The sequence below is a fragment of the Emys orbicularis genome, chromosome 1 (genome assembly GCF_028017835.1).
Source record: "Emys orbicularis isolate rEmyOrb1 chromosome 1, rEmyOrb1.hap1, whole genome shotgun sequence".
In the NCBI taxonomy this organism is placed as follows: domain Eukaryota; kingdom Metazoa; phylum Chordata; order Testudines; family Emydidae; genus Emys; species Emys orbicularis.
Genome location: NC_088683.1, coordinates 8,251,172 through 8,266,062, shown reverse-complemented (window position 1 = coordinate 8,266,062; position 14,891 = coordinate 8,251,172). Strand labels below are relative to the sequence as shown.

Below are 14,891 nucleotides of genomic sequence, written 5' to 3'. Positions count from 1 at the left end.
TACACAGGGCTTTTCATCAGCTGAATATGCTACTACATTAGTACAAAGGAATCAGATTTGGGGTTTGTTTTCTAAATGACGGTTGGCTTCATCCTTTTTATACTGTTGATTTGCCTCCCCACTTCTATTACTGATTGTCTCGCACATGCTCCATGATCTTCAGCAGACCTAGCCAGGTCTCTTCTGCAGTAGGGATGATTTGAGTGGCTGGCAGAAGGAAGCCGTAGCGACCTGTGTCTCGCAACTCAAAGGCGAAGGAGTATTTGATGCCATAATCATAGGACCAGTCAATGCTGCCTCCACTGGCTTGGTCTGAAAGAGAGAGAGAGAAACCACACTAGGTGAGCTGGTTTGTGTCCAGGTGCACCAGTGCTGGCTAGTAGATGGAGTCCACTGGAGATGAGCATGCTTGGTACCTTTCAGGATTGGGTCCTCTATGAGGAAGTAAAGGGGCTTACTAGGGCTGGGTGTGCACTACTCAGACTGCACTGAATTTCTGGGAGTGGGCCCTATAAAGGTAACATTGGTGTGGGTCAGACATTAGGTCAGCCTGTGGGGGATCAGTTGGCAATTAGTGAGGGATCCCATTGACCCATCATTACAAGGATGGACCTTCTAGTGGGATGAAGTCCCCACCTTGAGGAGGGAAGAGTGGACCCTTCCCCCCACTACAGCCCATCAAACGCAGAACTGCTCAATACTTACAGATAGTTGAGCAAATGGTCCCAACTTTATATGTCGTGCCATACAGTGAAGCTAGAGCACTGGCAGCTGCTTTCCCCACGGCGTCCTAGAGGGATCACGGAAGAGTCAGGAAGAAGTCAGATTAGGAAGATTAAAAGTTCAAACTGAAACAGGGGAGAGTTTCTACCCCAAGCCTCATTTAAGAAAATATCCAAATTGGTTTAGAGCTGACCCTCACCCACCAAAAATTAGTTGTACTGAATCTATTAATGTCTGAATTGCTGTATAGCGGGACACTAGCTACAGCATCCACCATGTTTACAATATTTTGGGAGGTATCCTGGCTGGTAGTGGCCCGTACTATGTGCTTTAGAGGAAAGTGCAAGAAAGCCCCGTGGATAATTACAGTATAATCTCCCCACTGGGAAAGTTTCTTCCAAATTCCCATGAGTTAGTGGTTGGCGCATGGTTTGACGCATACACAGTGTGTAGTTCTTAAAAATATTAATATTGTTATTATTTTATCCTATCTAATGTAACTGTGGATGTTCTCATACTTAAAGAGAACCAGGAAGTTGGGACTAGACCCAATGTGTGTGAGTGTCCTGTGTTGGGTACAGGGTGGTGAGACGCCACCTGTTCACACAAGTAGGGATTTATATTTTAAAGATATTGTCTTCTTCTTCCTTGCATTAATCCCATCAAATGGAGTTCACTCTGAGTCCTCTCCCTCCAAAGTGATCTGTTCAATGTCTTATCCTTTGTCACACCACCTGCTAACAAATCTTCCTTTATAACATCCCACCACTTTTTGGGTCGGCCTCTCTGTCTTTTTCCTTCAGTCTTGATCTGTTGGGACTCTCTTACCCAGATTGCTATCAGGACTGTGCTTTACATGACCAAACCATCTGAGCCTGCGCTCCCGCACAGCAAGACATGGGCTCAAAACAAGCAGAGGAAAACCAGAGTATATGGTATGTGATTTCAATCAGGTGATCACTGAAGAATTATCCTTGAAACTAGATGGTCAGACAATACCAAAAATGCAAAGTTTCAAGTATCTGGGTTCCAGAATCCAGGAAAATGGGGAAATGGAGGATGAAATTAGAGCTAGGATCAAATGGAGAGAGATAAGTGGTGTAGTACGTGACAGGAAGATACCAGTAAGATTAAGAGGCAAAGTCTATAAAAAAAAGAGGTGGTCCGTCCAGTTTTAACTTATGGCACTGAGTGTTGAGCAACAAAGAAGAAACATGAGCAAATGATCGGTTCCACAGAAATACGAATGTTGAGATGGACGAGTGGTGTAAGCAAGAAAGACCACCTGAAGAATGTGTATGTTAGAGACATGCTCAAAGTCACAACCATAAGCAAAACAAGGAAGGAGGGAAGGATCAGATTTTAAAGATAGTGTATGGGGCCAGATTCTCATTTCACTCACACTTGAGGAGCCACATTGATTTTAATGGAGTTGCTCTGGTCCATGTGAGGGGAGAATTTAGCCCGTGATTATTGTCTTTAAAATGTCATTTTAATACTTGGCTAACACTCAAAATATGAAAGGCAACTCTAGGGTGACCAGATGTCCCGATTTTACAGGGACAGTCCTGATTTCTGGGTCTTTTTCTTATCTAGGCTCCTATTACCCCCCACCCCCATCCCGATTTTTCACATTTGCTGTCTGGTCACCCTAGACAACTCAGTCAGGACAGAGAAAGGCTTAGGGTCAAGAAGCTGCAGTATCTCACCAGCTCTTTGTAGTCAGCAGGGTTGGTGCACTTATACCCAAAGGGGAACAACAGAAGCTGAGAGTAGCTGTGAAGGGTGAGGAAGGCCTTGATGTTCCCATGGCTCTTGATAAAGTTTACAACATTTTTTACTTCCACTTCCGAGTTGGCGCTGGGTCCACGGTAAGACTCAGAGCAGGGGTTGGTACTGGCTCCAGGGCCTGTTGGTGCAAGTGAGGATCAAAGGTACATCTGTAAAACTGTAACTCAAGGGAATTCAGTGCAGATTGACACAAAGATGAAGTTGCCTAATACTGTACAGTGAAAACTCTAGCAACAGATCTTTTCTCAGGGACAAGGCCTGATAGATGATAGAAAAGTATTTTGAGAGAGTGAAAATTAGAAAAAGACACATTGTTACGATTGATAGAGAACTCATGCCTTCTTTTGCTCCCTGGCAATCCATCCAGAAATTACTCTTATGAAATATGATTACTATCAGCTTTTACCATTTTATTTCTGAATCTCTCATGATGTTGGCTTCTACATCCATTGGGCCAGATTCTGATCTCAATAACACCATTGTAAACCTGGAGTACTTCCACTGGCTTCAGTAGAGTTACCTTGGTTTTACACTAGTATAATAGAGATCAGAATCTGATCCATTAACTTTTGAGTATACAACATGTGAGCTGATAGACTTTTTTCTTCCAAGCTGATGCAGAAATATAAGTCAATAATAACAGGGGGAAAATTGAAAATAGTTGATCTTATCCATCTTATTTTATAAAAAAACAAATAGAATCCTTCCAGGCCTCCAGGTAAATACACCTCTACCCCGATATAACGCGACCTGATATAACACGAATTCGGATATAACGTGGTAAAGCAGTGCTCCGGGGGAGGGAGGGGGGGGAGGGAGAAAGGCTATGCACTCCGGCGGATCAAAGCAAGTTCGATATAACGCGGTTTCACCTATAACGTGGTAAGATTCCTGAGGACAGCATTATATCGGGGTAGAGGTGTAATGCATTTACCTGACTGTCTAGAGGCCAATAGTAGAGGGAGTCAGTGATTGATGTGACATCCTCAGCAGAGTGCATGCTGGGAGGGTTGTCACATTGATGAAGGAGACATTGATCCAAGCAGAGCTAGACCATATTGAAACCTAAGCAAAAACTCCTTTGAACTAGTAAATGTGTTAGATGCCCTGTTTAGCCTGACATACTCTGGGCATTCAGCCCTATAATGCTACAGATGCCTATATTTTGCATGTCACTTTTAAAAAGTCCTAGATTGTTCCCCTGTGACTAGGTATATGGAAGGGAAACAGCTTCGGTAGTGACAACTGTAGATGAAAACTCTTCTTCTACCTCCAAAGCCTGCATCCCAGTTCCTATTTGGATCAACTCCAATGCACAGGCTCCCAGAATTCTTAGAACGTGTCTTCCGCCACATACGATTCTGAAATAAAGAAACATAATGGATTCAAAAGGAGCAAAGCTTGGTGATTTCATTAAAACTTCCAGTCAGAAATAGCTACCATTCATCTATAAGTGAAGCTCAGACTAGATTATCACAATTGTCCCTTCTGACCTTGGAATCTATGAATCTATCAGTGCAAGAGAGAAGCCTAATGTGACTTCTGCTAGACTGGCTAGGGGGGTGGACCAAGGGAAGCAGTGGAAGCACTGGTGAATATCCAGGAGGGAACAATGATGGATTAGATGGCTCAGTAGGTCTCTGTGGTGACCCTACCCTATTGTGATCTACCTTTACAAGGCTAAATATGTATCTGCTCGATGTGTTTTTCTAAAACAAAACTTTCCATTTTTTGATGGCATGGCAGATCACTGCCCAGCTTCCAGAAGTGCCTGGTTCGGTTTGGAAATCGGGATGTAATCACACCGTGGTTACTCACATTGGTATGAGTGAATGCATATCCATCAGGGTTTGTGACAACCAGCAGGAAAATGTCCATTCTGTTTAACAGGGAGGTGACAGATGGATTGTTCCCATACTCAGACGCAATCTAAGCAGAGATAAAATACATTCCAACATGCTTATCGGAGTTGCTTCTTCCCCAAATGCTCATACTGTAATAGTTATGTACTGGGGTTGGGGTAAGCAGGGTTGGGGTGTACAATACAGCTGCATTTCTCTGGTAGCTTAGTCATTGTCAGCAGAATTTATGCTCTCATTTTAAAATAATTTAATTTTTTGGCCCTTCTGTTGGCAAAGATAACCTTCCCAGTGTGACTCTTTCTCTCTGAGACCGCAGACTGAAACAATAGCTCTGAGGGGTGGGAACCACCCTTATTCATTTCAGTGGCATGTGAGCCCTGAAACTTGATGACGAATAAGAGACACTTTAAAAGTTACTGTCTTGTTGGTACGTCATCTATCATATCGGTGTGACTGTCGCTAAACAATATGTAATTGTACAGATGTACGGTAGTGGTGAAAGCACAGCATTGGGAGTCATGCCTCCTGGATACTATTCTCAGCTCTGTCAGTGATTCACTGTGAGACCTTGGGCAAGTCATTTAACCTCTCTGTGCCTCAGTTTCCCATTAGTTATGAGGCTAGTAAGACTGACCTACCGCAAAGAAGAGCTATGAGACTAAAATAAATTGCTGTAAAGCCATCTGAGATCTTTAGATAAAAAGTGCTACAGACAAGTAAAGCATTATTAACTGCGTAAAAATCAATATAATTGATTCTGGGTTATGTTCGATCATTATAGAATACTTGCAATGATAATACTGTACCTAATTCTGGCTGGGTTACAGTAAGCTCAAAGTAGAAAGGAAATAAAAATTTATCTACAAAAGAACATCTAGAGCCTGATTCTCTTCTGCCTTGCATGCCACGTAATCATTTATTCCTGTGCAAAATAAGTGCAAAATGGCTGTAACACACTGAGAAGTCAGAATGGAGAATCAAGCCCTTGATCTGTGTAATATATACTGCAGATTTATGAATAAGCTGTTTTCTCACAGTAGGTGTTGTTTTTTCTCTCAGAGGCAATAATGAATTAATGTCTCAATGTAGTGATAGGAGTAGGGTGACCAGATGTCCGGATTTTATAGGGACAGTCCCGATTTTTGGTTCTTTTTCTTATATAGGCTCCTATTACCCCCCACCCCCGTCCCTATTTTTCACATGTGCTGTCTGGTCACCCTAGATAGGAGTCAGTGTGTTGCTGGAAGTGCAGATGAGACATAAAACTGAATTACTGACGTTTGCTGTTAAAGATCCCATGTGACTTTTCACAAGAGTAGGGCTATTAAATTTGATGTCCTGACCAAATTGCATTTTTCTGACCTAAAATTCCCCTTACAGTTTCAATTGAATACAGCATTTTTCACTACCTGTTTTAAATTTCGGTGCAGTGTTAAACAGCTGCCACGTTCCACCCCAGAAGTGGGTGTATTTCATGGGTGGGTGAAGCAATCCCTATAAACCTTGGTGGGTAAAGTATATACAGTAGACCATTCTGGTATCTTTTCATGAAAGGTGCTGTATATAGGCAATGTATTCTTTTAAATATTTTATCAATCAATAATAGTCAGTAGCCATCCCAGGAGAAAAGAAAGTCAATCCACTAACCTTTTTAGCTGTCCACAGTGCAGTTGCCTGGGTGACCCATTCTCGGGAGTGGATACCGGCATCGAGCCAAATGGCAGGACGGTTGGTTCCTCCAGTGCTGAACTGCAAAATGAAACATAAACTTTAAAAACACTCACTAGCGCGAGTCCTCTCACTTCCTATCCCACTCTTTTTTCCATCTGAAATATTGGAAATGATGGAAAAGCAATGGGTCTGAATGGAGTTGTGTGGCATAAAACTGGTGTAATGGAGTGGAGAATCAGACCCCGTGATGGGATATTTGCCTTAATGCTGCTGGTAATCTTGCCAGATTTACCAGTTCATTGACTTAACATTGTCATTTGCAGTTTTTGCTACAGCATCTGCTCCCTGTCCTCCTCTGTTTCTGATGAGGAAGCCACTGTGTATACACATAATATCTTCACCAGCCCCAAATGTGCCCATTATTCATATCTGTTGTTAAGTCAGCCAGGATCCTCCAAAAATTAAGGGTATGTATCATTATTCTAAATGAGCATCTTTGGCACGGTGCCACCTAAGAGCTAAGTAAGCGACTCAGTCTCACCCATGACAGTGGCTTTCCCATTTGGACCAACATAAATTGAACAAAGCCAATATCTGGAATGAGTCGGTTTTTTTTCTATTTTTGCAAACCAAGGCTCCAGTTTTTCAAAGGTACTGAAGTCCCTGAGGCATAAACACAAAGTTCTCATTATTTGCAGTGATCAAAGATCCCATAATACTTTTTTGCAAGAGTCAGGGTGTTGGCCCAAGGTCCTGGCCAAATTCAAATGTGATTAATTCCATAAAGCCGCCTTCTGCAGTATCACCTTGGCAAAGTTATTTTTGAAAAGGGTTGCTCAGTTCTGCTGAACAGCTGTCCCATTAATGACCGGCGGTGGCGGCAGTGTAGTGGTGGGTGGAGTGATTTCTCTCTCTAGATGCTCTGGGATGTTTTGGACAGACAGGTGCTAGAGAAATGTAAAGTTGTTGTTACATGCACAGGAACAATACCTTGAGAATGTACATGGGCCGCTTTTCATAAGACTCTCCAATCTTCTGTTTGCTCACAAGGCTGGGGTACTCAGCTGCAAGATCATCCAATGCTGCATAAATCTAAAATTTAAAATAATGACAGAGTTTATATGCTATCAAATATTTTAATGCTAATCCTTGTGTTGATGCGAGAGCTTTCTCCTCTGTAGTGCTTGCTGCCTGCCTGTATTTCTCCACTTTACTTTCCATTTACTTTCCACCGTCACAAAACACCTCTCTTCTCTCTTGCCTGTACAGCTTCATTTTTCTCTCCTTCAGCTATTATCTATCTCTGATGTGGAATTATCTAATTCTGCAAAGCATTTTGGGGTGCAGTTTATAAAAAAGATCCTACACAAAAGCAATTTGGACCGCATATTTCTGAGAAGGGGATCCCCTCATTCTTCACCCCTTTACTTCCCAATTTTTGCCCTCAAAAGCTCTGCATCACAGCAGACCTTTCTTAGCTAAGAAGGGCTAGAATTGGCTTCCTCTAAAGCCCCCCCAGCATTGCTCTGTGTGTAGGCCAGAAAAGGGGGTTCACTGTAGGGTATTGTTTGATGCCATTCTCCCAAAGCAGGGACCTGAGCCCTCACTCCTTGGTATTGGGCTAACATTCTATCTCCAGACTGATCATTAGAGCAACGTGGAAGATGGTCTGTCATCTCTGACACTGAACTCACACACTGCCAGTCACAACCAACGTCACATGGAAGAAAGTTGTATAAAATCACTTTTTTGGTGCACTTAGTGGGCCTATCTCTGTTCTCATTCATCCCAAGGTAAATCTGCAGTTACTCCACAGAAGTCAATAGAGTTACACTGGTAAAAAAAAACAAAACCGTGTGAGATCCAAATCAGACACATTTTAATTTGATGAGACCGTACACCTAGCATTTTTATTGTCTAAAATAAGTGTGACATTCAATAGCTGTACATCAAGACAGAGGAGGCCACATAATGCAGCAAAACAGGACCTGCAAGACATTGCTCCATCTAGTCTGGTACCCTGGTTCCTGTAGCAGCAAAACAGACCATGCATACAACTAGATCCAGCCCAACAATGTGGAAGCCCAGCGCTGGAATGGAGCTGCTGCAGGCCTGGATTAAAGTGCAGTGATAGAGCTATGTGTGGGCCCTGGACTGGAATAACAGGGGTAACGAAATGCGAAGTATTGGCAGAGCTGTGTGAAGAGGTTTGAGCACCTGCTTGTAATATTCCTACCTTTTAGCAACTGAGAGTAATCCTTCAATGCGATGAGTCCTAAATAAACTCATTATAAAACACAACTGACCTGCTTGTAATGGTATGAGATATTAAAACTGCTGTGGAGAATGCAGAAAGGAAGCCAAGAAGGAATTCAACATACTTACAAAGAATGTTTGAGTGGAGGTAACATGCAAAAGCAGGACAGAATTAAATAATCTCTCTCCCAAACAGCTGAACTTGAAATACTTACAGATTCTAAGGGGTGATAAGCTCCATAGTTGAAATTACTGGTGCCACGTTCCCTTCGTTGATTGTTGACCATCTCTTGCTTTTCTTCCTCTACTATGACCTAAACCAAGCAATTCAAATCTGTGAGGAAGGCCAACTTCTTCGGTAGGATTTTAATCAAGTGTCAGAATTGGGAAAGTGGCAGCACTCCACACTAGCTGTGTCCCCGGTGTCAGACTCCAGACACAACTGCAGAACAGCTGAATGTTTCCACTAAACTCATCGGCAGTGAAATAGGTAACACTGTTGGCATTTAAATGGTCAACATTAAGTTTCATTAAGCTGAATGGGGATAGTGTCAGAATTCCTGAAAAAGGAACAAGGTTGCTACTGCAAAGAGTTAACAGTGATTTAGCTGGTCTGTTGGAAATACTGCTTGTCAAGAGTCCCGCAGTTCAACGCCCAACAGAGATGCTTTTCTCACACTGTGATGTAGGGTTCTAGTAACTTGAGGGGAGCCAACGTCGTTCTTGAAAAATGTAGTCAGACTCTTAATAGCTAAATACAGGGTCTACAAAGAATAGTAAAAGGAAGCCTATCCATGTGGAAGGAAGAACTTAAAACAGACCCTGCATCACTGATCTGGTACCTGTTGTGAGCGCTGTAGTTGGCTTTCACAAGATTTAGGGAAACCTGCATTGGTACAGGTAGGCTTATGAGAGGTAGGAATCTTTAGTGCTGTGTATTGCTTCTATTATAAATAACATCAATGAGGATAAATGCAGGGATTAGGGAGATAAATCACGCTTCAGTGAAGTACTTTTGTCTACCTGCAGGTCTTCAAGCAGGACAGAGTACTCGATGTGGTGGGACTCCAGGAAGACTTTGACTGCTTGGAGACTGGGAAAGGGGACTCGAATATCCACAGGAAGTGCTGGGTTTGAGGGGCGTAGCCAAAAATCAAGCTGAAGAGAAGACAAACAATACAGATCAGAGAATCATTTCAGAAAAATGGACTTTGGGGAACATCTCTCAAGAAGCCCTGAAAATCTCTAACTCCCCCAAGTTGGGATAACACCTTTGGTTTTGCACCACTTCACACTTTAGCATATTCTATTATCTGAGACTCTCAAATCACTATATAAACAATCATCACTGGGCTTCACAACACCCTTGCAACATATAAGTATTACTGTCCTCACTTCACAAATCCCTTGGAAAGACAAAAGCTGGCATTTTCATTGACTTCAACAGCACTTCAGCAGCATAAGTGACAGGAGATTTAGTACCATATCTATTATGACTGTCTTGTATTTTCCCCTCACCAGGTATAGTTTCAAGAAATGCTCAATATAGAGATGATTATATGATACTATGTATGTTGCTTTTGCTTCTTTTATAGTGTTGCATATTTTATCTTGCATGTATATAATACAAATAAATAAAATAGATTAAATTTAAGAGAAGTTCTCATCAATGGTGATAAAATCTATAATGCCTAGTGTTTTACATCATGCTTATCTTCCTCATAACACAATACATACATTAATTAATTATCATAATGCCAGTAGAAGACCAGTATATAAATATTATCATCCCAGTTTTAAAAGGAGGAAACTGAAATGCAGAGGTTTAAAGTCGGGTGATCAGATAGCAAGTGTGAAAAATCGGGATAGGGGATGGGGGGTAATAGGCACCTATATAAGAAAAAGCCCCAAATATCGGGACTGTCCCTATAAAATCAGGACAGCTGGTCACCCTAGTTTAAAGTGACTTGCTTTAGGTCAGGCACAATCAGACACAGGATTAGAACTCAGGAGTTCCTGTTTCCAGGATGGGGCTAAGACTACTAGATCATGCCTCTTATATTGAGCATGAACCAACAGTGTGACACCGTTGTGAAAAAGACTAAATATCATGCTGGGGTAAATTAACAGAAGTGTCATATGTAACAATGGGAGGCAATTGTTCCACTCTGTTTGGCACTGGTGAGGTCTCAGCTAGAGTATTGTATTCAGTTTTGGGCCCCACGCTTTAAGAAAGATGTGGACAAATTGGAGAGAGTCCAGAGGGGAGTGACAAAAAATGATAAAACCTCACCTATGAGGAAAGGTAAAAAAAAAACCTGGGCTTTTATTTAGACTTGAGAAAAGAAGGCCAAGGCGGGGACCTCATAACAGTCTTTAAATATGTTAAGACCTGTTGTAAAGAGGACGGTGATTAATTGTTCTCCATGTCCACTGAAGGTAGGACAGGAAGTAATCAGATTAATCTGCAGGAAGGGAGATTTAGGTTAGATATTAGGAAAAACTTTCTAACTATAAGAGTAGTTAACACTGGACTAAGGACGGTTGTGGAATCCCGATCATTGGAACTTTTAAAGAATAAGTTAGACAAACACTTGTCAGGGATGTTGGTCCTGCCTCAGTGCAGAGGTCTGGACTAGACCCCCGAGGTCCCCTCCAGCCCGACATTTTTATTATTCTATACTATTATTATTATTATTTATTTATGGCAGTTCCCACATTGTGAAAACAATTTCCAAACAAAAAAAGTTAGGCACAATCCCTGCCCTGAAGAACTCACAATCGGAAAGATTAACAAATGTCTGTAGAAAGTGTAATGACACACCTGAAGATGCTCCAGTGTTTCTAACAGCTGTAGTTTGTTAATCTCTTCTTCACTGTTTGCCTTCACCCGAAGAACCTGGTCGCTACAAAAAATGAAATAAATCTTACCAAATGGGTTTGTGGAAAATAGATTTTGTCAGATTAACTTGCTGTTATTTTTTGATGAGATTACAAATGTGGCTGATAATGGTAATATCGTGTTGATGTTATATACTTAGATTTCTGTAAGGCATTCGACTTGGCACTGCATGATATTTTGATTTAAAAAGTAGCATGATACAAAATCACCATGGCACATATTATATGGATTAAAAACTGGCTAGCTAATAGGTTTTAAATTGTAACTGTAAACGGGAAATCAACACTGATTTTTTAGTGGGGTCCAGCAGGGATCAGTTCTTGGCCCTATGGTATTGAATAATTTTATCAATGACCTGGAAGAAAATATTCATTACTGATAAAGTTTGCAGATGCCACAAAGATGTGGGTAGTGGTAAGGTATGAAGAGACCAGGCCACTGAAACAAAGCAATCTGGAATGCCTGGTGAGCTGAGGGCAATCAAACAATATATGTTGTGTTATGGCCAATTGTAGGTCATATGACTAGGAACGAAGAATGCAGGCCATACTTACAGGATGTGGGACTCTATCCTGGGAAGTCGTGACTTTATAACAGATTTGGGGGCCATGATCAGCTAAACATGAGCTCCCAGCATGATGCTAAAAGGGCTGTGATTCTTGAATATATAAACAGGGAACTATTGAGTGGGAATAGGGAGGTTATATTACCTCTGTATTATTTGGCACTGGAGCGACTGCTACTGGATACTATGTCCAATTCTGGTGTTCACAATTCAAGGAGTTTGAAAAATTGGAGAGGTTTCAGAGATGAGTCATGAGAATGATTAAGGAGTTGGAAAACATACCTTATAGTGAGAGACTCAAGGAGCTCAATACACCTCTACCCCAATATAACGCTGTCCTTGGGAGCCAAAAAATCTTACCGCGTTATAGGTGAAACTGGGTTGTATCGAACTTGCTTTGATCTGCCGGAGTGTGCAGCCCCCTCCCCCCCCTCCCCAGAGCACTGCTTTACATTCGAATTCGTGTTATATCGGGTCGCGTTATATTGGGGTAGAGGTGTATATTTAGCTTATCAAATAAAAGATTAAAGGGTGAACTGATCACAGTTTATAAGTACCGACGTGGAGAAGAGACATATGATAACAGAGGGCTCGTCAATCTAGTATACAAAGGAATAACAAGATTGGATGGCTGGAAGTTGAAGCTAGACAAATTCAGACTAGAAACAAGGTGTAATTGTTTAACAGTGAGAGTAATCAACCATTGGAGCAATTTACTAAGGGTTGTGGTAGATTCTCCATCAATGGACATTTTGAAATCAAGACTGGACCTTTTTCTAAAATATATGCGGTACTTCAATCACAGCTATGGGACTTGAAGCATGAATTAATTCAGGGAAGTCCAATGGCTCGTGTTATCCAGGAGGAGAGACTAGATTATCAGAGTGGTTCCTTCGGGCCTTGGAAGCTATGAATCTATTAAATGAGCTCTACAGTTTGATGTTATATATAATGCAGTTCTCCATTCTTGTCTCCAACTTCAAAAGACAGGCGTCCCAAAGGCCAATAATCTCATGAAAACTCAGTGCTGACAAGGTTCCAGGATGGACCAAAAGAGAGTCATTTTGCATTTATTTTATTTGATCTTTCTTTCTCCCCCTTTTCCTCTTTGTATGTAATCTGTCTTCTTAAATTGTAAGCTTTTCTGGGGCAAGGACTGTATCTTTGAATGTGTTTTATAACACCTAGAACAATGGGGCTCTGACTGGAGCCACTACAAGCTACTGTAATATAAATATTAAATCATAATAATAATCATAGCGCCCAGTACATGTCCCCGTGTAGCTCTGCTGTTACCGCTGGGAGGTCTGCATCTCTGATAGTGCAAACCTGCCAGTTGAGTGGTACTCTTATCTTGGCTAGTATTTACTTTTTTTCTATTGTCCATTGGGTTCCAGTCATACAATAGAAACATATACAGAACAGATACAGCAGGGAAAACAGCAGCAGCACAAGTTTCCCTTGCTAATATACCTCACTTTAAATCTGGTTGAACCACCCTTAATGTGAGAGAGAAGTATCCAGGCTTCTAGCAATACTTGGCCACTCTACTTAGACTGTCAAGAAAATTGCAAATTATGTGTTAATTAAACAGGCTTTTCTGATGTATGGATGTTTGTTCACTGGGATCTGGTGTCTATTTCCCGCATTCTAGCAGACATCCATCAGATTTTGTATTGTATTTTAGTCAAGTTCTTATACACTTAATGAGATTAAAAGGCAACAAGCTTAAAGCACATATTTTAATGCAATGTGTGAATAAACCTATGTAACCTCATGCTGTAAGATATTATAATACAAATTGCTTAGTAAGGTTCTGAAAGAGATCAGACATTTATACTCCAAAAAAAAAAAAAAAAAAAAAAGAGAGAGAGAGAGAGAAAAGAATCGGCAGGGACACTACCTAGCATAAAAATTAACAGAGGCTATCAATCTTCATGCTTGAGGAACACAGTTGAAGCTCAGCTGTGCAAAACTTTGGGATTGGAAGGAACAACCCTTGCCCAGGATTGGGGTTAAACTCAGACTATTTTGCGAGGTTCATGAACGTTTGGAGCTACTCTTGGTCCACTTTTTAGTGAACATGGGGCCAGTTGATGGTTCTGAATCAAAACCGCGTGAAACTGGGCAGTTTCAGCTAAGTTTCACTTTTCATTTTTGGGCTTCCTCAAAATTCAAAGCAAACCTCAAGGGACTGTAAACAAGAGATGGGCTTCAATCAGAACCCTGAATCTCAGCACCCCTGTGCTCTGGGCAAGTTTGGATCTGGAACCTGATTCTAGTTTTCCTTATGGGACCCTATTTCTATAATGAGCCAAACCAAACTCATGGGTCCAAACATTCTCAAACTTTGTGGTGAGATTCAGATCCACTTCCAGATCCGTACTTTTGAGGCTGATCCCTAGCTCTATAATAAGATGAAGCAAAATCCCAGGTAAACCTAAACATTGGGGAAATTTGGATCAATTCACACCCCAAACTCTGTAGCATGAACCCAACTCTCTTGTGAACTCATCAATCTAAAGAAATTGTTCCCTCAGAACCCTGAGAACCAAACTGCTGTGCCCTCTACAGCTCTAGATGTACTGTATAATTAAGTGCATTATACGGATTTTAGTCCTTCCTCTGGATCACTGGATGTCAAAACAGCTTCATGATCCCTCTCAATAAAAGATCTGAGATGCACAGAAAAAGCCAAGGTGATATTTTGTGAAAACTAATTAGCTAATGAAAAGCAAAGTATGTGCCCCAAACCTTTTCAACTAAGGTACTCAAAGATAAAAAGGTTTTAGAATAACATGGCCTTTGAATCAGAGATCTTCTATTAAAATGTAACTCACCCAACAAATGTTTCTAGGCACCAGGCAGCCCCAGCAAGGGCGCTGAAAAACAAAATCAGCCTCATGTTTGAAGGGTTATCCAGAAACAGAAGACCGATGATCTAGCAAGCAAGGCCATATTTATATATGGGGCCTGACATGGCCCCCCTCTTCAACTAAAGTGGTATCTGAATCCCATATGATTGAATTCCCACATATGTCAAAACTCTCAAGGTAGTTGGGCAGATAAGGATGTAATTTCTCCTCTAAGGGTACTTTGCACTCTGATGTTGTGATAATTG

General features: G+C 41.3%; 1 protein-coding gene across 1 annotated transcript; it reads right to left on the bottom strand.

Moving 5' to 3' along the window:
* Positions 1 to 127: 127 nt before the first annotated feature.
* On the bottom strand, positions 128 to 14,675 carry LOC135882596 (carboxypeptidase A2-like). Its single transcript, XM_065409555.1, has 11 exons — positions 14,611 to 14,675; positions 11,128 to 11,209; positions 9,327 to 9,461; positions 8,519 to 8,617; positions 7,038 to 7,139; positions 6,024 to 6,125; positions 4,333 to 4,443; positions 3,785 to 3,875; positions 2,433 to 2,632; positions 706 to 790; positions 128 to 312 (listed from the first exon to the last, which is right to left on the bottom strand). Exons 1-11 carry the CDS (start codon positions 14,673 to 14,675, stop codon positions 128 to 130), a joined length of 1,257 nt encoding a protein of 418 aa, XP_065265627.1.
* Between the last annotated feature and the right edge of the window lie 216 nt (positions 14,676 to 14,891).